This window comes from Podarcis vaucheri, assembly GCF_965113315.1.
Source record: "Podarcis vaucheri genome assembly, chromosome: 8".
NCBI classification, from domain to species: domain Eukaryota; kingdom Metazoa; phylum Chordata; class Lepidosauria; order Squamata; family Lacertidae; genus Podarcis; species Podarcis vaucheri.
The window spans coordinates 85226116-85249546 of record NC_138766.1 but is presented as its reverse complement, the minus strand read 5'-3'; the positions used below and the strand labels follow the sequence as shown (position 1 = coordinate 85249546).

At 43.5% G+C, this 23431-nt stretch overlaps 1 protein-coding gene and 1 long non-coding RNA gene across 17 annotated transcripts in view; one reads left to right on the top strand and one right to left on the bottom strand.

Moving 5' to 3' along the window:
• Window positions 1-17080, top strand: part of LOC309539617 (uncharacterized protein) — a 28650-nt gene extending 11570 nt beyond the window's left edge. For 10 of the 16 annotated variants that reach the window (XR_014222869.1, XR_014222870.1, XR_014222871.1 and 7 more), the window contains 2 exons: window positions 2649-2731; window positions 10175-10379. Coding sequence is in view for 2 of the 16 variants with exons in the window: in XM_082236013.1 (XP_082092139.1) it covers window positions 2649-2731; window positions 5303-5375; window positions 12128-12152; window positions 16857-16902 (227 nt within the window). In the remaining 14 variants the exon portion in view is untranslated. Of the gene's footprint in view, window positions 1-990; window positions 1013-2648; window positions 2732-5302; window positions 5603-10174; window positions 10380-12127; window positions 12153-16856 lie in introns of those variants that run through there. The other 6 variants (XR_014222880.1, XR_014222881.1, XR_014222882.1 and 3 more) reach the window with 4 other exon arrangements.
• Window positions 17081-21691: 4611 nt separating this feature from the next.
• Window positions 21692-22422, bottom strand: LOC309539676. The gene is made up of 2 exons (XR_014222942.1): window positions 22298-22422; window positions 21692-22238 (listed from the first exon to the last, which is right to left on the bottom strand). It is a non-coding gene; the product is annotated as an uncharacterized lncRNA (long non-coding RNA).
• Between the last annotated feature and the right edge of the window lie 1009 nt (window positions 22423-23431).

Below are 23431 nucleotides of genomic sequence, written 5' to 3'. Positions count from 1 at the left end.
ATGACAGCAAACACGGTGGCAGAGGGGAAATTTAGAAGCCATGGGAAAAAATAGTTGGCTCCCCTACCTCAGTTGTGTGTTGTTTTTTACACTAGATTGTATATAGATTGACCTGCTACACCTTCAACATAAGAGGCCCAGCACTGAGCCTCCAAGTGTTTGAGACCTAGACTGTTCTACTACCCACCTTCTGTTTAGGATTAAAAGGCACACACATCTACAGTGGTGCCTCACAAGACGAAATTAATTCGTTCCGCAAGTTTTTCTTCTTGCGAGTTTTTCGTCTTGCGAAGCACGGTTTCCCATAGGAATGCATTGCAAATCAATCAATGCGTTCCTATGGAGACCGTCCGGGGACAGAGGGGAAGCGCCGCGGGCCTTCTCCTCTGTCCCCGGACCTGTTTTAAAGCAAGGGAAGGGGCAGCGGGGAGAATCGCTTCTCCCCGTTGCCGCCCCTTGGTTCAAAAGGGGTCCGGGGACAGAGGGGAAGGCGCGCGCGCGCCTTCCCCTCTGTCCCCGAAGATTGCGGGGCTGGCAACGGGGAGAAGCGATCTTCTCCCCACCGCCCCTTGCTTCAAAAGAGGTCCGGGGTGCGGGGGCAAGCTTCGTTTTGCGAAGCAAGCCCATAGGGAAATTCGTCTTGCGAAGCAACTCGAAAACGAAAAAACCTTTCGTCTTGCGAGTTTTTTGTCTCGCGAGGCGTTCGTCTTGCGGGGCACCACTGTATTCTGCAAGCAGGAACTGCGCTATTGCTTAGCATATGAATAGGAGAACAAATGCAAATGCTAAACATGCAAATGTTAGCTACTTACATACCTCACAGTTAAATATTAATAATAAATGTAGCTGTTTCTTAAGCTGTGTAACATAATATGCACAAATTGAATTTTATACAGACTAGCTTTCTTTTTCTCTCTCCCCCCCCCCTGTCAACAGATCAGCTGTCTGAAAGGGAAGTGAGAAGGTTGTACAGGGCTAGTAAAGGGTGCAACAGACACACAGACAAAGACATGTGAGCAGCTCACTAGACTCAAGGATCTGAACTTGTGCTACTGGGCTGTTTTCTTTGCACATTGTTTACATTCAGGAAAGCTATTTCTGGTTTCCCCAAAACAATGCTGTTTGACCTTCCCATTTTTAAAGAGCAGAATAATTAACTTCATTAACCTCAAAATCAAAACTTTTCTATATTTTAAAGCCGGTTTTTAAAAAGCAAAACAAACCCATTATTTATTTGTGTTTGCAAACGAGTCTTCCTGGAATTCCTTTTAAGGTCATCTCTGTGGGTGTCCTTTATTAAACCTCTTAAAATATTTATTTCCCTCTCGATGTTATAAAATGATAACGTTGCTTGTATGATGACTGAGAAGGATGTTTTCCTTCCAATCGTTTGTTTACAAAGTAAAACAGATTTCACACATTTTAAGAAGGCCGTAAATTCAAGGCTACTTTATGTCTGTATTAAGTTCGGATTTAGTTTTACAGTTCCTTTAAAGCAACAACAGAAACATTGGCCATGCTTTCAATTGTGCCCAGATACACACTGGAAGGTATAAAAACAAATTTAAGACTGATTCGGTCATCTGGGGGCTGTAATCCAAAACATCTGGAGGGCACCACGTTGGTGAACGGCTACTCTAGAGTAACACGGTGCCTAGATTTTAAAAGGAAAAGACCAGATTTTAAACAGGAGAGCTTGATACAGCTGTCTGCAAGGAAGCCTGCTCACTGGTGGGTTCTTTGCTTGCTTTTATTGCCTAACATTTAGATAGTTGATGGTTAGACTCCAGCATTAAGATGTTCTTCCAAGACGCCCCCATTCTAAGCAAGTTATGAACCTGCCTGCCCATTGAGATAGTTGTCTGAGGCCCTCCTATGTGTCCCATTATCCTGAGAATTGTACCCAGCTGGGACCACAGAGAGAGCTTTCCCCCTTGTTGTTTCCAGTCCTGAATTTTCTTCCTGAGAGATGCTCATCCTCTTTCCTCTCTAATGGCTTCTCATAGGATGGTCAAAGCCTTCCTTTTCCAGAAAGGGACATAAACAATTTCTCTCTTTTTGAAGTGGTTTTAATTGCTGCAGTTAAATCAACATTTTTTAAACAGGAGGGCGCTTTCTATTTTTAAATTTTAGTGCTTTTATGGCTGCTTTATTATATTGAATTGTGAAATTGTAACTGCGATTACGTTATTGTTTTAACTTAGCTGCTTTGGACTTGTTGAGGAAAGACTGGGTAGAAAATGTTGCGGAAATAAATTACGTATTTGCATAGAATTGTAGATTTGGAAGGGATCCTGAGGACCATTTAGTCAAAAATCTCCTGCAAAGCAGAAATGTGCAGCTGTCCCATACGGGAATTGAACCTGCAACCTTGGCATTATCAGCACAGCACTCTAACCAACTGAGCTATTCATCAAGTCTTATTATTTTTAAAAAAGATGTGAAACTACCTGGGGTTTGGCCTAGGGACATTTTCAACAACTGGTAGATAGGCAATGCATCTTTAGCATGTGGCCTGACAGAAGCAAGACAGTTGATGCAGTTTTACACTTTTTGATTTGCTGTATCTTGAGATGTGCACAAATATATTTGTATGGGTACTTTAAAGACAGACAACCGGCACTGAAGAATGTATTTCTGTTCTGTAGGATGCAGACTACTGGATGTTGGCTTGTGGCAAGTTGTATTAGAAGACTCCAAGATTCAAGAAAACAGCCCTAACAGCATGTTGGTAAGTTTAGAGGGTGACTTGGAGGTTTGGAGGGTCACTTCACATGGGGTGGGGTAACAAAAAAGTTTGTCCTCTAAAATTAATAGGGGTACAGTAGGAGGAAGGCGAACAGAGAACCTTCGAAATCAACTTGACAGAGTTGGAACCACTCCACTGAAAAAGTCATATAACAGTTAGTTCCAGAAATGGCCACCCCTGTTCTCAAAAGGCTGAACAATATTAAGAACATTTAAATGTATGAGCATATGGCATTGTTGCATGTTGTCAAATGGTGGGTCCATGTGTGCCAAATGGCAGTAGAATCTCTCCAGCATCTCTCTCTTTTCCAGCCTTGCTATCTGGACTTTTAATGAAGATGTCAGGATTTTAACCCGGGGCCTTTTATTCACAAAGGTTGTGTTTTACAACTGGGTGGTGGTTGTTCCTTTTGATACGCTAAGAAAAGAAGTTGTGCTGAGAGCCCAGCTTCAGCTTTCTGTAAGAAGCAATTAAGGGTTAGAGTGCTTGGCTTGGACTAAGAAGACCCATGTTCAAATCCTCACCCAGTCATGCAATACACTGGGTGACTTTGTACTGTTTCTTAGCCTTGCCTCTCTTACAAGGTGGTATTGCAGACAGAGCATCACTGTGAGTCTATTAATAAAACTTTTAGGAGAAAAGGTATTCCTGCAAATACTCATCATAACAAGCTACTAGCATTTTTTTTAACTCTTTGGCAAAATATAATCAATTGGGGCTAACAGAATAACAGTATATTAAAATAACTTACAATTGCCACTTCGAGTTAAAATTTGTAAGCTAGGGTTTTAGTTGCGTGGTTGCTAAAAGCAATTGTGGTCCTTTAAAAGATAGAGGAAAAGCCCTGCTCACCCTTTTGAGGCCTTTGAATTTCTGTCTGCTAACTGGCAGAATAGAACCTTGATTGAGATTTTGCATGAGTGGGATGAATGCCGGCTGTTGAAAGCCAGAAACAGATGATCATGATTTGTATCCCTACTTGGAAGTTGCTTCTTAATTGGCATGCTTGGGCATAATGATGCTCCTAACATCTTTATCATGTAAATGGCCTGTTATGGTTGAATATGTATTGATCTCTTTGGAACGCTTACAGAAGCAGTCTTTCATGTTGAATTACCGGAACTTTGCACTTCAGCCTGAGTTATATTGATGGCTAAAGGACTGCCTCCTTGCTTGCCAGAATGTACAGTTTAAAAGGGAATAGTTCAGCTGCAGACCTGATCAATATCCGGTAACTGCAGCATAGTTGACTCATCTTCTAGGACAGTTTGAATATGAGCATGTTTTGGCGTCATCAGAACGATTGCTGTCATCTGTCCTAGCATGCTGTTCTTCCTTCCAGCAAGCCACTGAGATGGTGCAGGGAAAGATGAGTAAGGCTCCAAAAGGCTGCTTTTTGCCACACTTGGATTAGGGTAGTACAGTGCTTCCCAATTTCTGCACAGCAGCTTGGATGTCAAGGTGCCCTGCAGGATATATATATGCTCTACAGGTAGCAGATTATTCCTGGCTTTATCTTGCAGACTTCTTGATTGCCAGCCACTGTGCATCTTGGTTTTTATTGCTATAATTTGCCCTAGCAGGGATTAATCTAGGGTGATAAATCTTGATAAAGGATGTCCAGCTTCTGTAAAATCTAGGCCTATTATGTTCTTCTGCCATGTTTGGTGAGCTAGGGGGTTTAGTTTTGTTCTGCAAACATGCCTCTTTGCATGTAGTCAGGCGTCATGGTTGGCCATCACAGTTATAGAGCTCATACGATCATAGAAATGCATTGGAATTGGAAGGGACCCTGAGGATCATCTAATCCAACCCCCTGCAATGCGGGAATATGCAGCTGTCCCATAAAGGGATCAAACCTACAACCTTGATGTTATCAGCACCATGCTCTAACCAATTGAGCTTTGTGGACTATCAAATGCGCAAGTTTATAAAAGTTTACAAATTGCACCCCAAAGGGGACTTGTAATAAACAGATATTCGTTCCTTTAGTTATAACTTGACATTGTTTTTCTTCTCTTTGTGATTGAAATTGTGTAAGCTGGTGCAGCTAGATGACCGTTGGATCCTTTCCAACTCTAAAATTCTATCATTTTAAATTTGGTAAGACTTCCAGTGGCTATGTTGAAATTGCCTTTGGGACCAGATTTGGCAGGTGGGTTGCCTGTTGGCGATTTCTCAGATAGAGAGTGGCATTCTTGTTATGCAGTTGATAAACTTTTTTATTATAGGAATCCTAATAACGTTGGGCATCTATTGCTTATTCACATTGACTTATCTCCCAAGAAAATCTGTAAATCTCAAACAGAGATACAATTACTCAGACCACTCTGTGGTCCAAAACCTTCTGTCTCAAATGTCATCCTGTGTTGTGGCCGGTTCCCATAGCATTTCCCCCCCCCAAAGATCAGAGTGCTCTTTTATTCATTTTATTGTAGCTGACACCAGGTCTCACTTTTATTTCCACAATTGCTTTTCTTCTCTAAGCGGGATATGCTACTTAGTTGATTTTCTTTTACTTTCTGTGGCCTTCCTGGTCTTTTCTTCCTTCAGCACTGCTTCAGCCATCCTCAACCATCCCCAACCAACTTACCCTCCTTTTGTTTATCTTCACACATCTCAAAAGGTGGGTTTCTCCTCTGTCTTCAGGCTGCCTTTGTCGCTGCCTTGTTGGACCTTGATATTCTTCTACAAACTCTGTACATCACTTTATGATGCCATGGAAGGGGACACTCGTCTGAAACGAGTAGTTGCAACTGGAAACCAATAGGGGAAAATGCTACTAAAATTTCGTATTGTTTATATAAACATCAAACTGGCTGCTCCTATGAATAAAACAGCTTTTCACTCTGAGTGTTCAGTAGCACTGTTTCATGTTAAGGAAACTTGCATCCTTTGAGAGCCAAGTCCTTAATAAGAGAGGTCCTAAAACTTGCTTTGGTCATTGATGAGAGGAAATTCAGTCTTCAAATCGCCAAATAACTTTGTTTTTGTACTTCTGTTAAAGATTGTCTGCATACTTGAAATACGAAGCGTGCCTGTATAAATGAAAGTTCTACGTAGCAGTTGGGCCAAGAAATGTCTAAAGAAGGGGGTTGTTTCCCCTCTCAAATGTTACCATCAAATACAAAAGAGGAGAAGTGCTTTCTGGATCACTCTTAGCAGCTGTTGATTCAGATTTAAATGCTTCAGATAATAACCCACACGCCTGAAGTTGTTATCGGGAAATCAGAAATGCTGGAACATAGGATAAGTGTTTTGGCTTCTGGCTTTGTGAGCACTCGTCAACAATGTTTATAAAGTCCCAAGCTATATGTGACATTAAAAACACTTCTCAATGACAGGTGTATCTTTAAAAAACTGCAAATAACAGCCCGTGGCCCCGGAAAGAACTGTAGCAGATGATGAAGCAAAGTTTATTCCGTGTCCTGTCCCAACAAATATGGTTGATAGGCAAGTGCTACAGTGGTGCCTCGCAAGATGAAAAGAATCCGTTCTGTGATTCTCTTTGTCTAGCGGTTTTTCGTCTTGCGAAGGAAGCCCATTGATGGATTAGCGGATTAGCACTATTAGCGCTATTAGCGGCTTTTAGCGGCTTATCAGATCAGCTGATAAGTGGCTTAGCGGCTTAGAAAAAGGGGGGGGGAGGAAAAAACCCCCGCAGGAACTCGCAAGACATTTTCGTCTTGCGAAGCAAGCCCATAGGAGATTCGTTTTGCGAAGCACCTCCAAAACGGAAAACTCTTTCGTCTAGCGAGTTTTCCGTTTTGCGAGGCATTCGTCTTGCGGGGCACCACTGTATTTGCATTAGGAAGGAATGTTGCTTTCTGATTAAAATAGCAGTTCCGGAAGAGCAATTTTTGCTGGAACCATGCTGGGTGGAATGGATCACACTTCACGTCATCACCTACTGAAGTCTCAGGTGGGGGAGGCAGTAACTATTATTTGCAGTTTTCAAAAGATACACACTAGGTTAAACCCTTTCATACATTCAAGGGAGTAATCCTATACAAAAGAAGCTGGCATAAAGCAAGCTGGCGTAAATTAAGCTGGCATAAAATGATAGCAGATCCAAACCCCATTCAGGAGCAAGACTACTTGCAAGGAGCCAACATAAAATTGCTCCCAAGTGTATCTTAACTTTTTCTTTTTCCTAAATTAGGTGTTCATCACAATGGCAGGCTTGCACCTGGTCTGCTGTTCCAAGTGTTCCTGCTGTTGTAAGATTTGTATAAGAACCACAACAGTGGAATGTTACTTTACTGTTGGGAGATCTTCCAGTATCTTGGACTTATTTCCTCTTTGAAAAGGAACGTGTGGGCAGTCCTGGCCAAGAAATGGCAGTGTGGTGTGCCTCTTTCAAACAGACCAGCCTCCATAACCCCTTGCCTTGATTGAACCTGGTGTATCTGCCACTAGTCTCAGACTGGGAAGAAGAAACAGTAGTCAGAGAATTATAGAATTGTAGAGTTGTAAGGGACTCTGAGTGTCACCCAGTCCAACCACTGAAGTTAGTGTGAGAAGGAGTCTTTGCTTTTTGAATAGGTAGATATAACTTCTATTTCATATTACTCTTGCATTCTGCATTTAGATTTTGTTGCCCCAAACTGTTCTCAAAATAGTCTCATATTTTTCTTGCAGAAATCTAATTTCTGGAACGCCACATTATCGCCTACTATGTAATTAAAAATAATTAAGTCTTTGAAATTACATATTTTCACTCTCAAAAATAAGGGCCCCCATCACACCTCTGTGATTGTCTTCTGCATCTGCTTTTGGTGGCAAAATGTCAGTTTCAAAAAGTTATTTTAAAAAGCTATTTAATGAATGGGTGTAATATTTTTATCCAGATTTTCAGTTTGTAATCTGTTAGTGCAGGAACTTTCCCAACTTTTTTATGTACACTTTATCTAAAGATTTAATTAGTTTACACATGGTTTACCACAGATAACATAGGAAGAAGAATGTGTAATAATATATCTGCTTACCGCAAAGGAAGGGCCACTAAGTTCACTGGGACTTTCTCTAAAGAAAGTGTGCACAGGATTGCAGCCGGGGGCCTCTTTCCAGAGTGCTGCCTGAGCTAAGTCTTGCTTGCACCCTGGGACTTCTGTTTCTTCTTCTTTGTCTGTGTGCTTCCAAAATCTGATCGGAGGGTCTCCCAGCCCTCTGGAGATGATCTTGAGTGTGCACAGGGGAGGAAAATCTGTTGTGCCCACAGAAGTCTGTTCCATGAGTAGAGCTGCAGACTTGGACTGCTTCTTGAGTTACCTGTTAGGAAAAATAAAAAGGAAACCAAAGAAAAAATGCTTTTGAGTAACAACAACAACAACAACAACAACAACAACAACAACAATTTATTATTTATACCCCGCCCATCTGGCTGGGCTTCCCCAGCCACTCTGGGCGGCTTCCCAAAAAAATATTAAAATACTGTAATACATCAAACATTAAAAGCTTCCCTAAACAGGGCTGCCTTCAGATGTCTTCTAAAAGTCTAGTAGTTGTTTTTCTCTTTGACATCTGGTCGGAGGGCGTTCCACAGGGAGGGCGCCACTACCAAGAAGGCCCTCTGCCTGGTTCCCTGTAACTTCGCTTCTCGCAGTGAGGGTACTGCAGAAGGCCCTTGGAGCTGGACCTCAGTGTCTGGGCAGAACGATGGGGGTGGAGACGCTCTTTCTGGTATACTGGGCCGAGGCCATTTAGGGCTTTAAAGGTCAGCACCAACACTTTGAATTGTGCTCGGAAACGTACTGGGAGCCAATGTAGGTCTTTCAAGACCGGTGTTATGTGGTCTCGGCGGCTGCTCCCAGTCACCAGTCTAGCTGCCGTGTTCTGGATTAGTTGTAGTTTCTGGGTCACCTTCAAAGGTAGCCCCACGTAGAGTGCGTTGCAGTAGTCCAAGCGGGAGATAACCAGAGCATACACCATTCTGGCGAGGCAGTCCACAGGAAGATAGGGTCTCAGCCTGCGTACCAGATGGAGCTAGTAAACAGCTGCCCTGGACACAGATTTGACCTGTGCCTCCATGGAGAAGTGCGAGTCGAAAATGAGTCCCAGGCTGCGCACCTGGTCCTTCAGGGGCACAGTTACCCCATTCAGGACCAGGGAATCCTCCACACCTGCCCGCCTCCTGTCCCCCCAAAACAGTACTTCTGTCTTGTCAGGATTCAACCTCAATCTGTTAGCTGCCATCCAACCTCCAACTGCCTCCAGGCACTTGAATTGTTGACCCTGGGGGTGCTTGGGAGACCCTTAATGAAATTTACACACCTGACTCCCAATTTTACACACACACACACACACACACACGCTTGCTTTTCCACATATTGTTGAGTGCAGCTGAGAAGATGACTGTGTTAACAATAAAAATATCTCAGAAGTAAGTCCTCTTAGGTATAGTGGGATTTGATTCTTGTGTAAGAGTGCAAGGATGGCAGGCCTAATGATGAAAAAACATTGCAAGAAGTGATGGCAACCGCTTCTTGCATGCATTTACTGTCTGCTGCAAATTCTTCCTTTGTGTGAAAGGAGAAAGTTCTAATAGTGGCTTCTCATAGAAAGTTTTAAGAGCAGCCAAATTAGTCAAATACCATGTGCTTACCTCTCCGTGAAATACCACATTTCTTTCCAGATTTCTAGTTGTGGAATTACTGGTAGAGTGTGTTCTTGGAAATAATTACTGGGTTTTTTTTTTACACTTGGTACTTAAAATATATAAAATAAAAGGTCAGTTTATTAGACTGCATGTAGTCTCCTCAGTCTAACCTTGACCAAGAACTACTTGTGTACCACCAGCGATCTATAAATATGAAGACATGGCAAATGATTTGCTTCTGGTCTCCTCATTCTATTTTTTTTAAAAAATGTACACATCTGTGTTTCTTTGTGAGCCTGCTGTTCATGCAGATGTGTTCACTCACCTAGAAAATGCTTAACTGCCGGGTTTCTTTGTGTAGGTGTCTCCTTGTGGATAACTTGTACTATCTCAGTTTTTTGCACTGTTGAAGAAATGGCCCAGTGATTTTGGGGATTAGTTTGCCTTGTTTGATTTAAATGGCAGTCCTATAACTTGTATCCAAGGGTTGCTGAGTAAAGCCTAAAGAGTTGACCTGGATTTTCCCCGAGCATCTTCCCTTTTCTCTTTCCCCCTACCCCCAACTCTTTGGCCGTTACTCAATAATCCTTGGATGGTTCCTCTGTAAGCTTGAGTATTTTTTTAATGAACTGCTGTTGTCATTTCCTATTATTTAACAGGAAGCTTCTACCTGACAGGTTTAGCAATGATAATTTTTAAAAGAATACAAGTTATAGGACTGTCATTTAAATCAAACATGCCAAACTAACCTAATAACAAATGTCAGAATGCTTATTGAAATAGGGCATGCAGCCTTAACAGCTGGTTCCCACCTGGTCTTTTACAAGGCTCATTTGCTTGCCTGACACCTGTTCAGCCGGATGCCTCTTGCTAACGCCTTTGATCGTACTACTGCCAGTGACTGTGAGCCAAGATGCTGCTGATCCCCTTCTGATCCTTCCCTCTGAAGTGTCACCTCGAATTTGGTGGGGGAGCATTGATGAATGGATTGTGTCACTTTTTGTGATCAGAATAAATTTTCCATTTCCAGCATCCAGACTTTTTGTTTTTTTATTGAAAAATTCAGGACCTTTGTTTGATTTAAGGAATGTTGAGTGTCTGTATCTGAGAGCACATGAGTTGGGTTGTTTAGCTTGGAGGTGAGAAGCCTGTGGCCTTCAGATGTTGCTGGACTGCTACCTACCACCAACATTTCCAGTGGTCAGGGATGATGGGAGGAATTGTTGGATGACATCTAAAGGGTCATGGGTTTCTCATCTCTGGTTTAGCCTTGGATCAGCTGATTGCGTAGTTAAAGAGGAGACCGAGAGGAGATATGATACCCACTGAATATCTCAAGGACTGTCACATGGAAGATGGAGCAAGCTCCTGCTCTGGAGACTAGTACCTGAACCAGTGGATTCAAGTTACACGAGAGGAGATTCCGACTAAACACCAGAAAGAAGTTTCTGACAGTAAGAGCTGTTCAGTAGTAGAACCGTCTCCCTTGGGAGGTGATGGATTCCCCTTCATTGAAGGTTTTTAAAGCAGAGTTTAGGTGGCCATCTCTCATCCATGATCTAGTTGAGAATCCTGCATTACAAAGGATAGGACTGCTGGGATTTCATTCCTCCCGTTGCAGGATGTGTGATTGTTTTCATCTCATGTCTGTGTTGACATTCCATAGTGTTGGAGTCACGAGAAGGGAAGTTCAGTTACACTGTTCCGTTATGTTGCACTTTTGCTTTTCTGCTCTCTCAGAGATGAGAGGAGCCATTATTTATTTTTTTCTGTTTTGTACATAATAAAGTAGCTTAGAAATCCACACCTCCAATGCCTAGCTTCTGCTTGGACTCTGCTTATGTATTGCATGCATATATCTTCGGATATATGTCGCAGAAGCGCATTGGGAAAGAAAATTGATGAATCATCCTGAGGGTCACTTGTGGAGGAGAATGCAGCTGCCTGGCATTTTCCAAGCTGGTGCAGAAGCCCAGCGAGGTCCAGCTCAGTGTATCCAGGCACCAACAAGGACTAGATAACTCTCAGGGTCCCAACACTTGTGCTTTATGAAATAATAGTAGTTTTTTCCAATGGTCCATGGAATTTAACTGAAAGATTTGACTGGGGGGGGGAAATGCAATTATTATTATTTTTGCACACTTAATGATGGTTTTATTTTAGGGATGGGGAACCTTTTGGGGTTTGTGGGCCAAGTCCTAATCAGGATCAGCCTCATGGGCCAAATTTGACAGGTGAAGCTGCTGGCAACCACACGGTTGTTAGGTGAGCGGAGCTTCACACCTGTCAAAATCCCTTCCACAGCTTTGCAAGTGGCCCTTGCTTCCTTCTTGTTTCTCAGTTCCTACTTGTTCATTCGCTCTCAGACTTCCCTATATAGAGGTGAATCTTAGGATAATTAGTGAGAGCTGGAATTCAAGATTCTGCCAGGGGTTTTGGCCCTAACTTGCTCCCTACTGGAGAAAGCTTTAAAACCTGTTTCCTAACGCTTCAACAGAAGCTTGTCAGCTGTATTGGAGGGGCCGAGTCCTCTTTTAAAAAACAAAATCCCACTTTTGCTTACGTAAATATTTTGAGTGAGATCCTTTCTGCATAACTTAAACGTTAGTCTTTGAGCGCTTAACTGCTGTGCTTTCTCAACATATGGCAGCTGTGTTATCAAGGGTGATGGATTGCAGTGCTGTCATAATTGGTACCATGAAATGGTTCAGAGGAGATACGGAAATGTGGTGGTGTTTTGTTATGTTTTTTAAAATTAACTTTTCTTTTTCTTTTCAAAGGTGGCTTCCTTGCTCCAGATGCACAGTAAGTAGTCTGTAGCTGTAAACATCCCCGACTGGAAGCTGTAAGCTTTAGCTTTCAGTCAGATGTTTGCTGCCACCGGCTATTCATAAACAACGGTGGAAGAAAAAGATCCATTATAATGATACATTATTTTAAGCTGACAGGCATGGAGGGGTTGTCTTAACACTTTTTAAATAGATGCCAGGGATTTGAACATGGGGTCTTCTGTATTCAAAGCATGCGTTCTTGCCCATTTCCCCCTTCTCTCATTTTTCCTAAACCTTCTTTGCATTCTCTGCCTTAGAACCTGCCCTTTTGCACAACCACACATATTATTTAGTAATATTTTATCTATCCATTTTAATGGGACATGGGTGGCGCTGTGGTCTAAACCACAGAGCCTAGGGCTTGCTGATCAGAAGGTTGGCGGTTTGAATCCCCGTGAAGGGGTGAGCTCCCGTTGTTCGGTCCCTACTCCTGCCAACCTAGCAGTTTGAAAGCACGTCAAAGTGCAAGTAGATAAATACCGTATTTTTTGCCCTATAGGACGTACTTTTCCCCCTCCAAAAATGAAGGGGAAATGTGTGTGCGTCCTATGGGGTGAATGCAGGCTTTCGCTGAAGCCTGGAGACCCCTCTCGCTCTCCAGGCTTCAGGAGAGCCCCACCGCCAGACCCACAAGCTGGGGGACAGCGGGGAGGCGGAACGCCGCCATCCCGCTGTCCCCCAATTTTGTTAGAAGGCTGGCGGGGGGGGGGAAAGCCTGCTCCTCCCCATCGCCAGCCCTGCAAGCTGGGGGACAGCGGGGAGGCGGAACGCTACCATCCCGCTGTCCCCCGACTTTGTTAGAAGGCTGGCAGGGGGGGAAGCCTGCTCCTCCCCATCGCCAGCCCCGCAAACTCGGGGGACAGCGGGGAGGCGCAGCGCGCCATCCCGCTGTCTCCCGACCTGGTTTGGAGGCTGGCGGAAGGCTTCCCCCTCCCCCAGCCCCGCAAGCTCCCAGAGTCATGCCACAGCTGCACGCAGCTTCGGCATGGCTCTGGGTCCTGTTCTGGGGGCTGGGGTCGGGGGAAGCTCGGGCTTGCGGAGAGCTTCCTGTTCTGGGAGCTGGGGTCGGGGGAAGCTCGGGCTTGCGGAGAGCTTCCTGTTCTGGGAGCTGGGGTCGGGGGAAGCTTGGGCTTCCCCCGCCCCAGCCCCGCGCCTGGGGGAAAAAAATAATTTCCCCCCCTTTATTCCCCCCCCCCCAAATCTAGGTGCGTCCTATGGGCCGGTGCGTCCTATAGGGCGAAAAATACGGTAGGTACCGCTCCGGTGGGAAGGTAAACGGTGTTTCTGTGCACTGCTCTGGTTCGCCAGAAGCGGCTTAGTCATGCTGGCCACATGACCCGGAAGTTGTACGCCGGCTCCCTCGGCCAATAAAGCGAGATGAGCTCCATGACCCCAGAGTCGTCTGCGACTGGACCTAAAGGTCAGGGGTCCCTTTACCTTTACGTTAACCATCTAAAAAGGCAGGAATGCAAGGGACAAGAAATGCAGGATGCTCAGGAAGCACCCTGTTTTGCACGACATCCTTGTGATGTCATATGTGACATCCATGTATATGTGCTTGAGCAGGCTATCCCCCACCTAAATGCCAAAAATGCACTGAAAGGACAGACTGCGGCTTTCTGCCATTACAGGCTCCTTTTTAGATTACATCATTTATATTTATTCCTCCACTATGTATAGCAGGCCAGCAACTAGGATTTATAATAACCAACAAAAATGCTTTGCTCTTGTTTGTCAGAGGTAAAGCCTCTCGAGTGTCAATCAGCAGTTTTTAGTTGATTGTTTCTTACTGGTATTCACAATAAGCCTTTAGACATGATTGTAAGTTGTGATGATAGGGAGAGGGTATACTTTATTGCTACAAACAAGAATTCTTCAGTGTTCTCGCTTTCAGATGTCTAAATATCAATATGATTCTTACCTTTCAGATACTCTTCTTAGAACAGTTCTAAAAATATGTTTAATGCTTGGCATTTCATTCTTGAAGTGGATTTATTTACTCTCACATATGCTCTTACCAGCTGAAGTGGCCATATTGTTATCCTGTTTTGTTTGTTCTTTATTTTCACCTCCTTCGTGGCAGCACTAGAGTGTTAATCTTGCCATTCCATTTGCTCTCCGGCTCAGATCATTTCGAAACCTGCTTTGTGAATTGGAGTGTCACCTGAGCCAATTGAGTACTGGTGTTAATAATGGCTGCAATTCTAAAACTGGAGCTATTGTGAGTCTGCAAAATCAGACACTGTGCTTGTGCTACGTACAACCACGAGCTGTTGACACACCTGTTGTCTCAACGGAGTGAGGGCTGCAGGAACACGATGCACTAAGCTTACTGAAACACACAAGCTCCTTCTCTGCTCCATTGCATAGATGGGATGTCTCTCTACTTGAGGTTGCTGGAGGAAGGCACGGTAATATATGTAGAAAAGATTATCTGCCCAGTCAAGTGGCATTTACACACCTTCTTTGTATAATAACCAGTTGATGGGCTAGGTCAGGTTTTCCCAAACTCAAGTCTCCAGCTATTTTTGGAATATAACTCCCAGCATCCCTAGCTAGCAGGACCAATGGTCAAGGATGATGGGAACTGGAGACCCAACTGGAGACCCAAGTTTGGGGAACCCTGGGCTAGATAATACTTTTTTTTATATATATGAAAAAACAGGTTTCTAATACAGTTAGCTTTCCTGGAAGGTTGCTGAAGGTCACTTTCTCCAGCCTCCTACATGCATGCAGGCTCCACAAATCCCAAACAAAAACATGGTTCATTCAGATAGTTTCTCAGTAAGGCTCTAAGGGCCATTGTTCCCAGGGCAGGCCTAAAAGGAAAATCCAGATGACTGAAGCAAGTGAAATGAGCCATGTGTTACTGGAGAAGGCTTTAAAAAAAGAAGACAAAACAATTGCTGATCATTCTTTAGATGGGGTATTCCTTATCAGCTTGAAATATGAACATTAGCTAGGCAGTTGAAATAATAATAATAATAATAATAATAATAATAATAATAATAATAATTAAAAAAAATATATGATCCAGTAGCACCTTAAAGGGTAAAGGGACCCCTGACCATTAGGTCCAGTCGTGGCCGACTCTGGGGTTGCGGTGCTCATCTCACTTTATTGGCCGAGGAAGCCGGCGTACAGCTTCCGGGTCATGTGGCCAGCATGACTAAGCCACTTCTGGCAAACCAGAGCAGTGCATGGAAACTCTGTTTACCTTCCCGCCGGAGCGGTCCCTATTTATCTACTTGCACTTCGATGAGCTTTCGAACTGCTAGGTTGGCAGGAGCAGGGACTGAGCACCGGGAGCTCACCCCGTCATGGGGATTCGAACCGCTGACCTTCTGATCAGCAAGTCCTAGGCTCTGTGGTTTAACCCACAGTGCCACCCGCGTCCCTATAGTAGCACCTTAGAGACCAACTAAATTTGTTCTGGGTATAAGCTTTTGTGTGCATGCACACTTCTACCCAGAGGAAACTTACCGTGATTGGCCTCTAATGTGCTACTTGACAGTTTTTAATTTTTTTAATTTATTTCGACTGCGTCAGACCAACACGGCTACCTACCTGAATCTATTAACTATGCAGAAATCGATGGCAAGACCAATATACCAAGCTCCTCACCCACCAATGAGTTTTCTTAGCTTACTTCAAGGTGCTTGTGTGCACACATGAAAGCAAACACAATGCCTTTGTAGATTCAGGTAGGTAGCCGTGTTGGTCTGACACAGTCTAAATAAAAAAATAAAATAAAAATTGTCCAGTAGCACCTTAGAGACCAACTAAGTTAGTTCTGGGTATAAGCTTTCGTGTGCATGCGCACTTCTTCAGATGTATATCTGAAGAAGTAGTATCTGATGGTATCTGAAGAAGTGTGCATGCACACGAAAGCTTATACCCAGAACTACCGTAACTTAGTTGGTCTCTGAGGTGCTACTGGACAATTTTTTTATTTACAATACCTTTGTGATAACCCTTGTGTCATAAGCTGGTTGGGATCCTATGAAGTATGCAAACGGTTCTGTGTCTAAGGGGCTTTGAAACTTGCTCTTATGAACATAGGATCACTGACTCAAATGGCAAGCAAAATTGAGGGGACTTTTTAAAAGCAATTTGTAGTATGGCAGAGGAATGCTCTGTTTAGAGATATGAAAGTAAAGTCCTACTGAGATTACTCAAACTCTTGGATGAATCTCAAGTAGCTGTTTGGATCCCTGCTGCAATGTGCAAGCAATTAATCTTTTAATTTTCACCTCAGCTATGCTTTAAATTCAAATTTCTGGGAGATTGTAAGGGAATGTCAATAAGATATATTATTCGCATCATGATGGAATAGTATGACCACCGTCTGCTTCCTTTTATTGCCTCTTGTGGTTTTTATTCCCTTATTTTTAAATCTTTGCTTGTTCTTTGAACAATAAAAACTTAACATGCCATTAACAGAAAAAGGTAAAAAAAAAACAAAAACTTTACAGACATGTGCTGTTCAAAAGCAATGTGTCCTAGTTGAGATTTTAACTCCCTTAAAGTTCTGGCTTGAGCAAGGGGGATTTAAGGATGGGAAGTAATGTTGATTCTCTCCATTGCATTCAGTGTACCTGGTATCTTGAAATATTGAGGTATGGACTCCTTTGAAGTGCATCAATGTTGTGTTCACATTGTTATCCCTGATTCTTAGTTCATGTAAACATCCTACACTCAGCTCTAACAGACGGAATGGCTGAGAGGTGGGTGTTTACTTCAACTGATTTGGAAAATCTGCCTTCCTGAATAATCAAGCCATGAAACCGGATGGACTGCGGGAGAGGGCAACCGTCAACTGTGCTGATTCCACCTCATTTGAATAAATGCAGCCTCCAATTATCTGTGAAAGTGGTAATCCATAAAATAGTTTGTCTTCGGTTTTGTGTAATACTGTGTGTGTATTTGCCCTAGCAACCTTTTGTGCCAGTGGTTTGCTTCAAGATCTACGCTGAAGGCCTATTTTCAAAATTTCCCTTTCATCTGCTGTAAACCAATTCCAAATAGTTTACTATAAGGAGGGATGTATGCAGTCTGACACAAGGCAAAGCGGTGGTTGGTCTTAAACACAATAGTCAATGTATGTGGAATGCCATATCTGTGCAAAAAAACTTGCATTTTCAATATGACCTTGATATAGTTCCAGTTCATGTCCTTGGTGTGCCTGTCTATTCTCTCCAAAGATGGAAGAAATAGTCCATATTGTAGGGAATGCTCAAGCAAGAACTGAAACAAGTCCAAAAGGACACTTTGGTTAGCTAATATAATTGAAGTGTTGCTTGCCACTATGATGCTGTATTGCAAGTGACAAGTAGCTCATTTTAAAAGCATCTTAAGTAGTGTGGAATCTCTTTATTAAAATGTAAGTTTCTACCTGAAATCTACAAACCATTTGTGCTGAAATAGACTGCAGTGAGCACTGGTTAGCTGAAAGCTGAGGTCATAGCTGTCAACCTTCCCTTTTTTTTGCAGGAAATTCCCTTGTTCCAGCACCGTTTCCCACTGCTATCCCGGATTGTTAGATATCCTGTAGACTGTCCCCTGGACAGGTGAGGCTGCCGATCCCTTATTTTCAAGGCTGTTGATCCCTTATTTTCAAATCTGAACGTTGGCAGCTATGGCTGAGGTTGAGTTGTAGATGGTTGCTGGTGATTTCCATCTCAAAAGTTGTGGAGCATGCACATTGTTTTGCTTTCTCATTGACCGTGTTTGTGCATTTGTGATCTTCACAGGACTGCTGCACTGCATCAAACTTAATTTCTCATGCTAGAGAAAGGCTGTTTCCAGGCAGGTCTTGACTTTGACCTGCCCTGGTGGTATAAATTTGTAGTAACTACTGTCTTCCTTACCAGTTTGTAATGCCAGTTAAGCATTCTAATACAGTGGTGCCCCGCAAGACGAATGCCTCGCAAGACGGAAAACCCGCTAGACGAAAGGGTTTTCCGTTTTTGAGCTGCTTCGCAAGACGATTTTCCCTATGGGCTTGCTTTGCAAGACGAAAACGTCTTGCAAGTGTTCCGATTTTTTTCCGCTCCCCCCCTTTTACTAAACCACTAAGCCGTTAATAGCCTTTTAGCCGCTAATCCGCTAATCCTTTAATAGCCGCTAAGCCTTTAATAGCGCTAAGCCGCTAATAGGGTTGCTTCGCAAGATGAAAAAACCGCTAGACGAAGAGACTCGCGGAACGGATTATTTTCGTCTTGCGAGGCACCACTGTAGTACCAAAAAAGAAGAAGTAAAGATAATGAACTTAAAAGACAACACGGCCATTCATACTGGGGGTTTGGTGATCCTGCTGCTAGCTCTGCATTATCTCGCCTGTGTTCCTTCTGCTTATCCCATTAACCCCAATGACGGCTCAAAATATCAGCCCAGTCTCTTTGTGAATATATGCATGCTGAATGCAACCCCTCCCCCCCATGGCAAAGTGCCCTTATTGACTTCAGAGAAGTGAAAGATTTTGTGCAAAGCCCAGCGAACTAGGGAGATGGCCTGTGTGTACATGTCGTTGCCAGTAACCTCAGCAGAACACAATGTGAGGCTTGTGGTTGAAGTTCCATGGGCAGTACAAGTCTAGGGGAGAGGACAAAATTGGCTTCTGAAGAGGATGGAGAGATTTAATTAGCAGATCTATACTCATCCAGGGGGAAATTGCAGAAGAAATGAGTTTTGAAACAGTGCAGTGTTAAGATCATTATGCATTCCCATGTGGATTTTTTAATAAAAAATATATGCGTATTTTAGAAGTTAGTTCCTCCCAAGAAAGGTATACTATTTTCCCTCTTATACGTAACTAGCTTTCCATGGTAGCCACAACAGGAAAACCTCCCTCTGACAGTTGATTATAGCTTGCATAAGATCACAGTTGATTTCTGGCTTGTACTCTTATCTTGTGTTTCAAAACCAAACCTAAACCCTGAAACCTGAGCTTGTCTGTTGACATAACCTGAAGCTGATTTTTCTGTTCACCTACAGGCAGGCTGGATAGGTGAGTGCCTTTCATTTATCCAGGGTATGGTCTTACTGGAAATGTCACTCCCCATTGCCTCTCGTTGGGGGTCATCCTAACACCACACCTTGAATACCACAGTAATTGTCCCAGTAATTGTCCAATAGCTCCTGTTTTAATAAAAATTAAGGCCACCTTATATAACTTTTAAACTAACCAGATGCAGGTGCATTAAACTGGCTCATTTGCTTGGGAGATATCAGAAGCACCTAAGGAAAGCTGTGCAGGATCATAGAATCATAGAGTTGGAATAGACCACAAGGGCCATTGAGTCCAACCCCCTGCCAAGCAGGAAACACCATCAGAGCACTCCTGACATATGGTTGTCAAGCCTCTGCTCCAAAGTAGGAGACTCCACCACACTCCTTGGCAGCAAATTCCACTGTCGAACAGCTCTTACTGTCAGGAAGTTCTTCCGAATGTTTAGGTGGAATCTTCTTTCTTGTAGTTTGGATCCATTGCTCCGTGTCCGCTTCTCTGGAGCAGCAGAAAACAACCTTTCTCCCTCCTCTATATGACATCCTTTTATATATTTGAACATGGCTATCATATCACCCCTTATCACCCCTTAACCTCCTCTTCTCCAGGCTAAACATGCCCAGCTCCCTTAGCCTTAGGATGAGGCCAAAAGGCCTACCTAGTCCAAAATCCCATTCTCACAGTGGCCAACTAGATGCCGGTGGGAAGCCCACAAGCGGAACCTGAGAGCAACAATGCTCTTTCCTCTTTGAATACCACTTGCTGCAAATCACAAGGCTCACTGGAGGCGGAGTATAGCCATAATGGCTAGCATAACCTCATCCTCCATGGATTCATCTAATTTTCTAAAGCCATCCAAGTTAGTGGTCATCATTAGCTCTCGTGGAAGCGAATTCCGCATTTTAATTGTGCGCTGTGAGAAGAAGCTATTTCTTGTGCTAAACAGAGACTTGGCTTCATTAGATGAGTTCTGGAATTATAGAAACTCTGCCTGCATAGTTGTCACAACACGCTAACAATATATTATTTGGCCTGCCATGGTAGTGATAGCAGTGTTGAAGACTCACTTAACACAGTTGTAGATAGGTAGCCGTGTTGGTCTGCCATAGTCAAAATAAAAAAAATTCCTTCCAGTAGCACCTTAAAGACCAACTAAGTTAGTTCTTGGTATGAGCTTTCATGTGCATGCACACTTCTTCAGATACACTGAAACAGAAGTTGCCAGATCCTATAGAAGGATCTGGCAACTTCTGTTTCAGTGTATCTGAAGAAGTGTGCATGCACACGAAAGCTCATACCAAGAACTAACTTAGTTGGTCTTTAAGGTGCTACTGGAAGGATTTTTTTTAATTTTCACTTAACACAGTGAGTCTTCATTCAGTGACCATGTTGAAAAGATTTGTCCTGCCCTTCGTGCATTTTTGTCTGAACTTGGGTTTTCTACCGTTAAGTTTTACAAAGCCAGCAGCATTTGCAGAGGGTGTACTGAATATATTTATGGCCTTAAGTCGCTCCTCGTTGAAGCTGGCAAGCCTTTTAGTCTGGAGGAGTCAGTGGCATGAAGGTCCCTTTTATATTCTGAGGTTCCTGTAAAATACAGGAGCAAGCAATGTGATTTAAACTGCCTTGCAGCTGTAAACTGTGATTTCCCCAGAAGGTTCGTCATCCGGCAGAACAAGTTTTGCCACCTTTGACACATAGCTTCAGACGGCATAGGCGGAGGGGCAGAAAGTGTCAACAGGTTGCAGTAAGCAGGAGAAGTTGTTCTCCCTTAAGCAGTGGTGCATTGATGCACAGCCTTATTAAGTCTTGTCAGCTGTATTAAAGAGAAACCTCATTTCTCAGAAGAGTATGCCAGACAGTCAACACTGCTGTCTGTTCTGGCTGTCAAGGGCTAGAGAGTGCCATTGGGTGACCTTGCCAGCTTGACTGAGGCAGCATTTTCAAGGCTTCAGAACCCTGGTGCAGCAGCAAGTGCAAAAGTAGTGACACATAATTGGCTCTGTAGTAGATGCAAAATAAGATGATAAGCCCGTAGAAATGTTTTTGCTTTTAACTATGAGAATGTGTGTATATGACGCGGGTGGCACTGTGGGTTAAACCACAGAGCCTAGGGCTTGCCGATCAGAACGTCGGCGGTTCGAATCCCTGTGACGGAGTGAGCTCCTGTTGCTCGGTCTCTGCTCCTGCCAACCTAGCAGTTCGAAAGCACGTCAAAGTGCAAGTAGATAAATAGGTACCGCTCTGGCGGGAAGGTAAACAGCGTTTCCGTGCGCTGCTCTGGCTTGCCAGAAGCGGCTTAGTCATGCTGGCCACATGACCCGGAAGCTGTACGCCGGCTCCCTTGGCCAATAAAGTAAGATGAGCGCTACAACCCCAGAGTTGGCCACGACCGGACCTAAGGGTCAGGGGTCCCTTTACCTTTACCTATGTGTGTATATATGTGGGGGGGGGGGGATGAAAACTGCTGGCTCTGGGCTGCCGAGCAGGGTGCCTTTTTTAAAAAAAGTGAGATTCCCACATTTATTAAAACGTTGCCACCCTAAGCTTCTTCAGGAAGAAAAGCGGGACAGAAATCAAATAAGTAATTTCTGCTCCTTCAAGCGGATTCCTGGTGGTGTACAGGCTGGCAGAGAGCACAATCTATAGGCATTTTGTGGCTGAGACCCAAGGTGGTTAGCAGTATGGGAACAGGATTGTATAGCTCAGTCATGAGAAGGAGATGGCTTTGAAGAGGCATAATCCCATTTTGTAAAATATTATTAATAAAGCTGGGCCCCTCTGGATGCAATTTTATTTGTGAACCCCAATAGTTATCCTGTCTGTCACCGAAGGCCCAAGATCTTTAGCCTCTAGTGCTTCTTGAGTTGTGCTAGGTGGGTTGCTGGTCACACCCACCTGGATTTTGTCCCCCCCCCAACCTTCCAACTTCCGTCTTGCCTGTAACTGGGAATGGGTGGATGCCCCTGGTCCACCCTATTTAAAATGTTCTTGGGGATTGTTTATGCAAGGAGCTGTCCAGCCCCACAGAGATGCTGAACGCCTATGTGGCTACATTCAGCCCACTTTGTCTTGACTGCTGTATTGATCCTGGACTGATCTAAGATAACTAAATAAGAGTGATATATACAGTGGTACCTCAGGTTAAGTACTTAATTCGTTCCGGAGGCCCGTTCTTAACCTGAAGCACCACTTTAGCTAATGGGGCCTCCTGCTGCTGCCGGAGCCCAATTTCTGTTCTCATCCTGAAGCAAAGTTCTTAAGCTGAAGCACTATTTCTGGGTTAGCGGAGTCTGTAACCTGAAGCGTATGTTACCTGAGGTACCACTGTACCTTCTTAAGGTTTTAAGCACTGCCTGTTTATTACAGAACTTGAGAATATTGGAAGTTTGTTTCTTTGTTGGGCAATGCCGAGCTATCACTTGTATAAATAAATATTCTAGATGTAAAATTTTAGGCTGGCTGGTCACTTATTTATATTCAAGTTATAAGCTGGTTTTGTTGTACTGAGAATTTGGCATGGTTTAGCAGGGTCTGAAGCTGAAAAAGGGCATGCATGAATACCCATGAGGCATTCTGCCCTGCAAAAACCAAGCTGGTTTATTTTTGAGCCTTATCTTGTACTTAAATACAGTGGTGCCCCGCAAGACGAATGCCTCACAAGACGGAAAACTCGCTAGACGAAAGAGTTTTCCGTTTTGGAGGTGCTTCGCAAAACGAATTTCCTATGGGCTTGCTTCGCAAGACGACAATGTCTTGCGAGTTCCTGCTGGTTTTTTTCCCTTTCCCCCCTTTTTCTAAGCCGCTAAGCCGCTTATCAGCTGATCCGATCAGCAGATAAGCCACTAAAAGCGCTAATCCGTCAATGGGCTTGCTTCGCAAGATGAAAAAACCGCTAGACGAAGAGAATCACAGAACGGATTCTTTTCGTCTTGCGAGGCACCACTGTATATGAAAACAACTGATGGTGGTGTTAATCTCCCTAGAATAACTTTTTTGGGTCACTATCTTAGCCTAACCTACCTCACAAGATAGTGAGCCCAGGTGTCAATGTTTATATTAAGCATTTGGGTGGGGTACATAAAATTAAACCTGAGTTACATTGTCTACAACAAAAAATGTCTCAAACTGAATGTAATTGATTTGTTTGTAGGATTGTACGATTTAAAAACAGCAACACTGAATGTATTTTTGTTACTTCTGGAATTTTTTTCAATAAAAAATATATTTTTTAAAAAAAACAA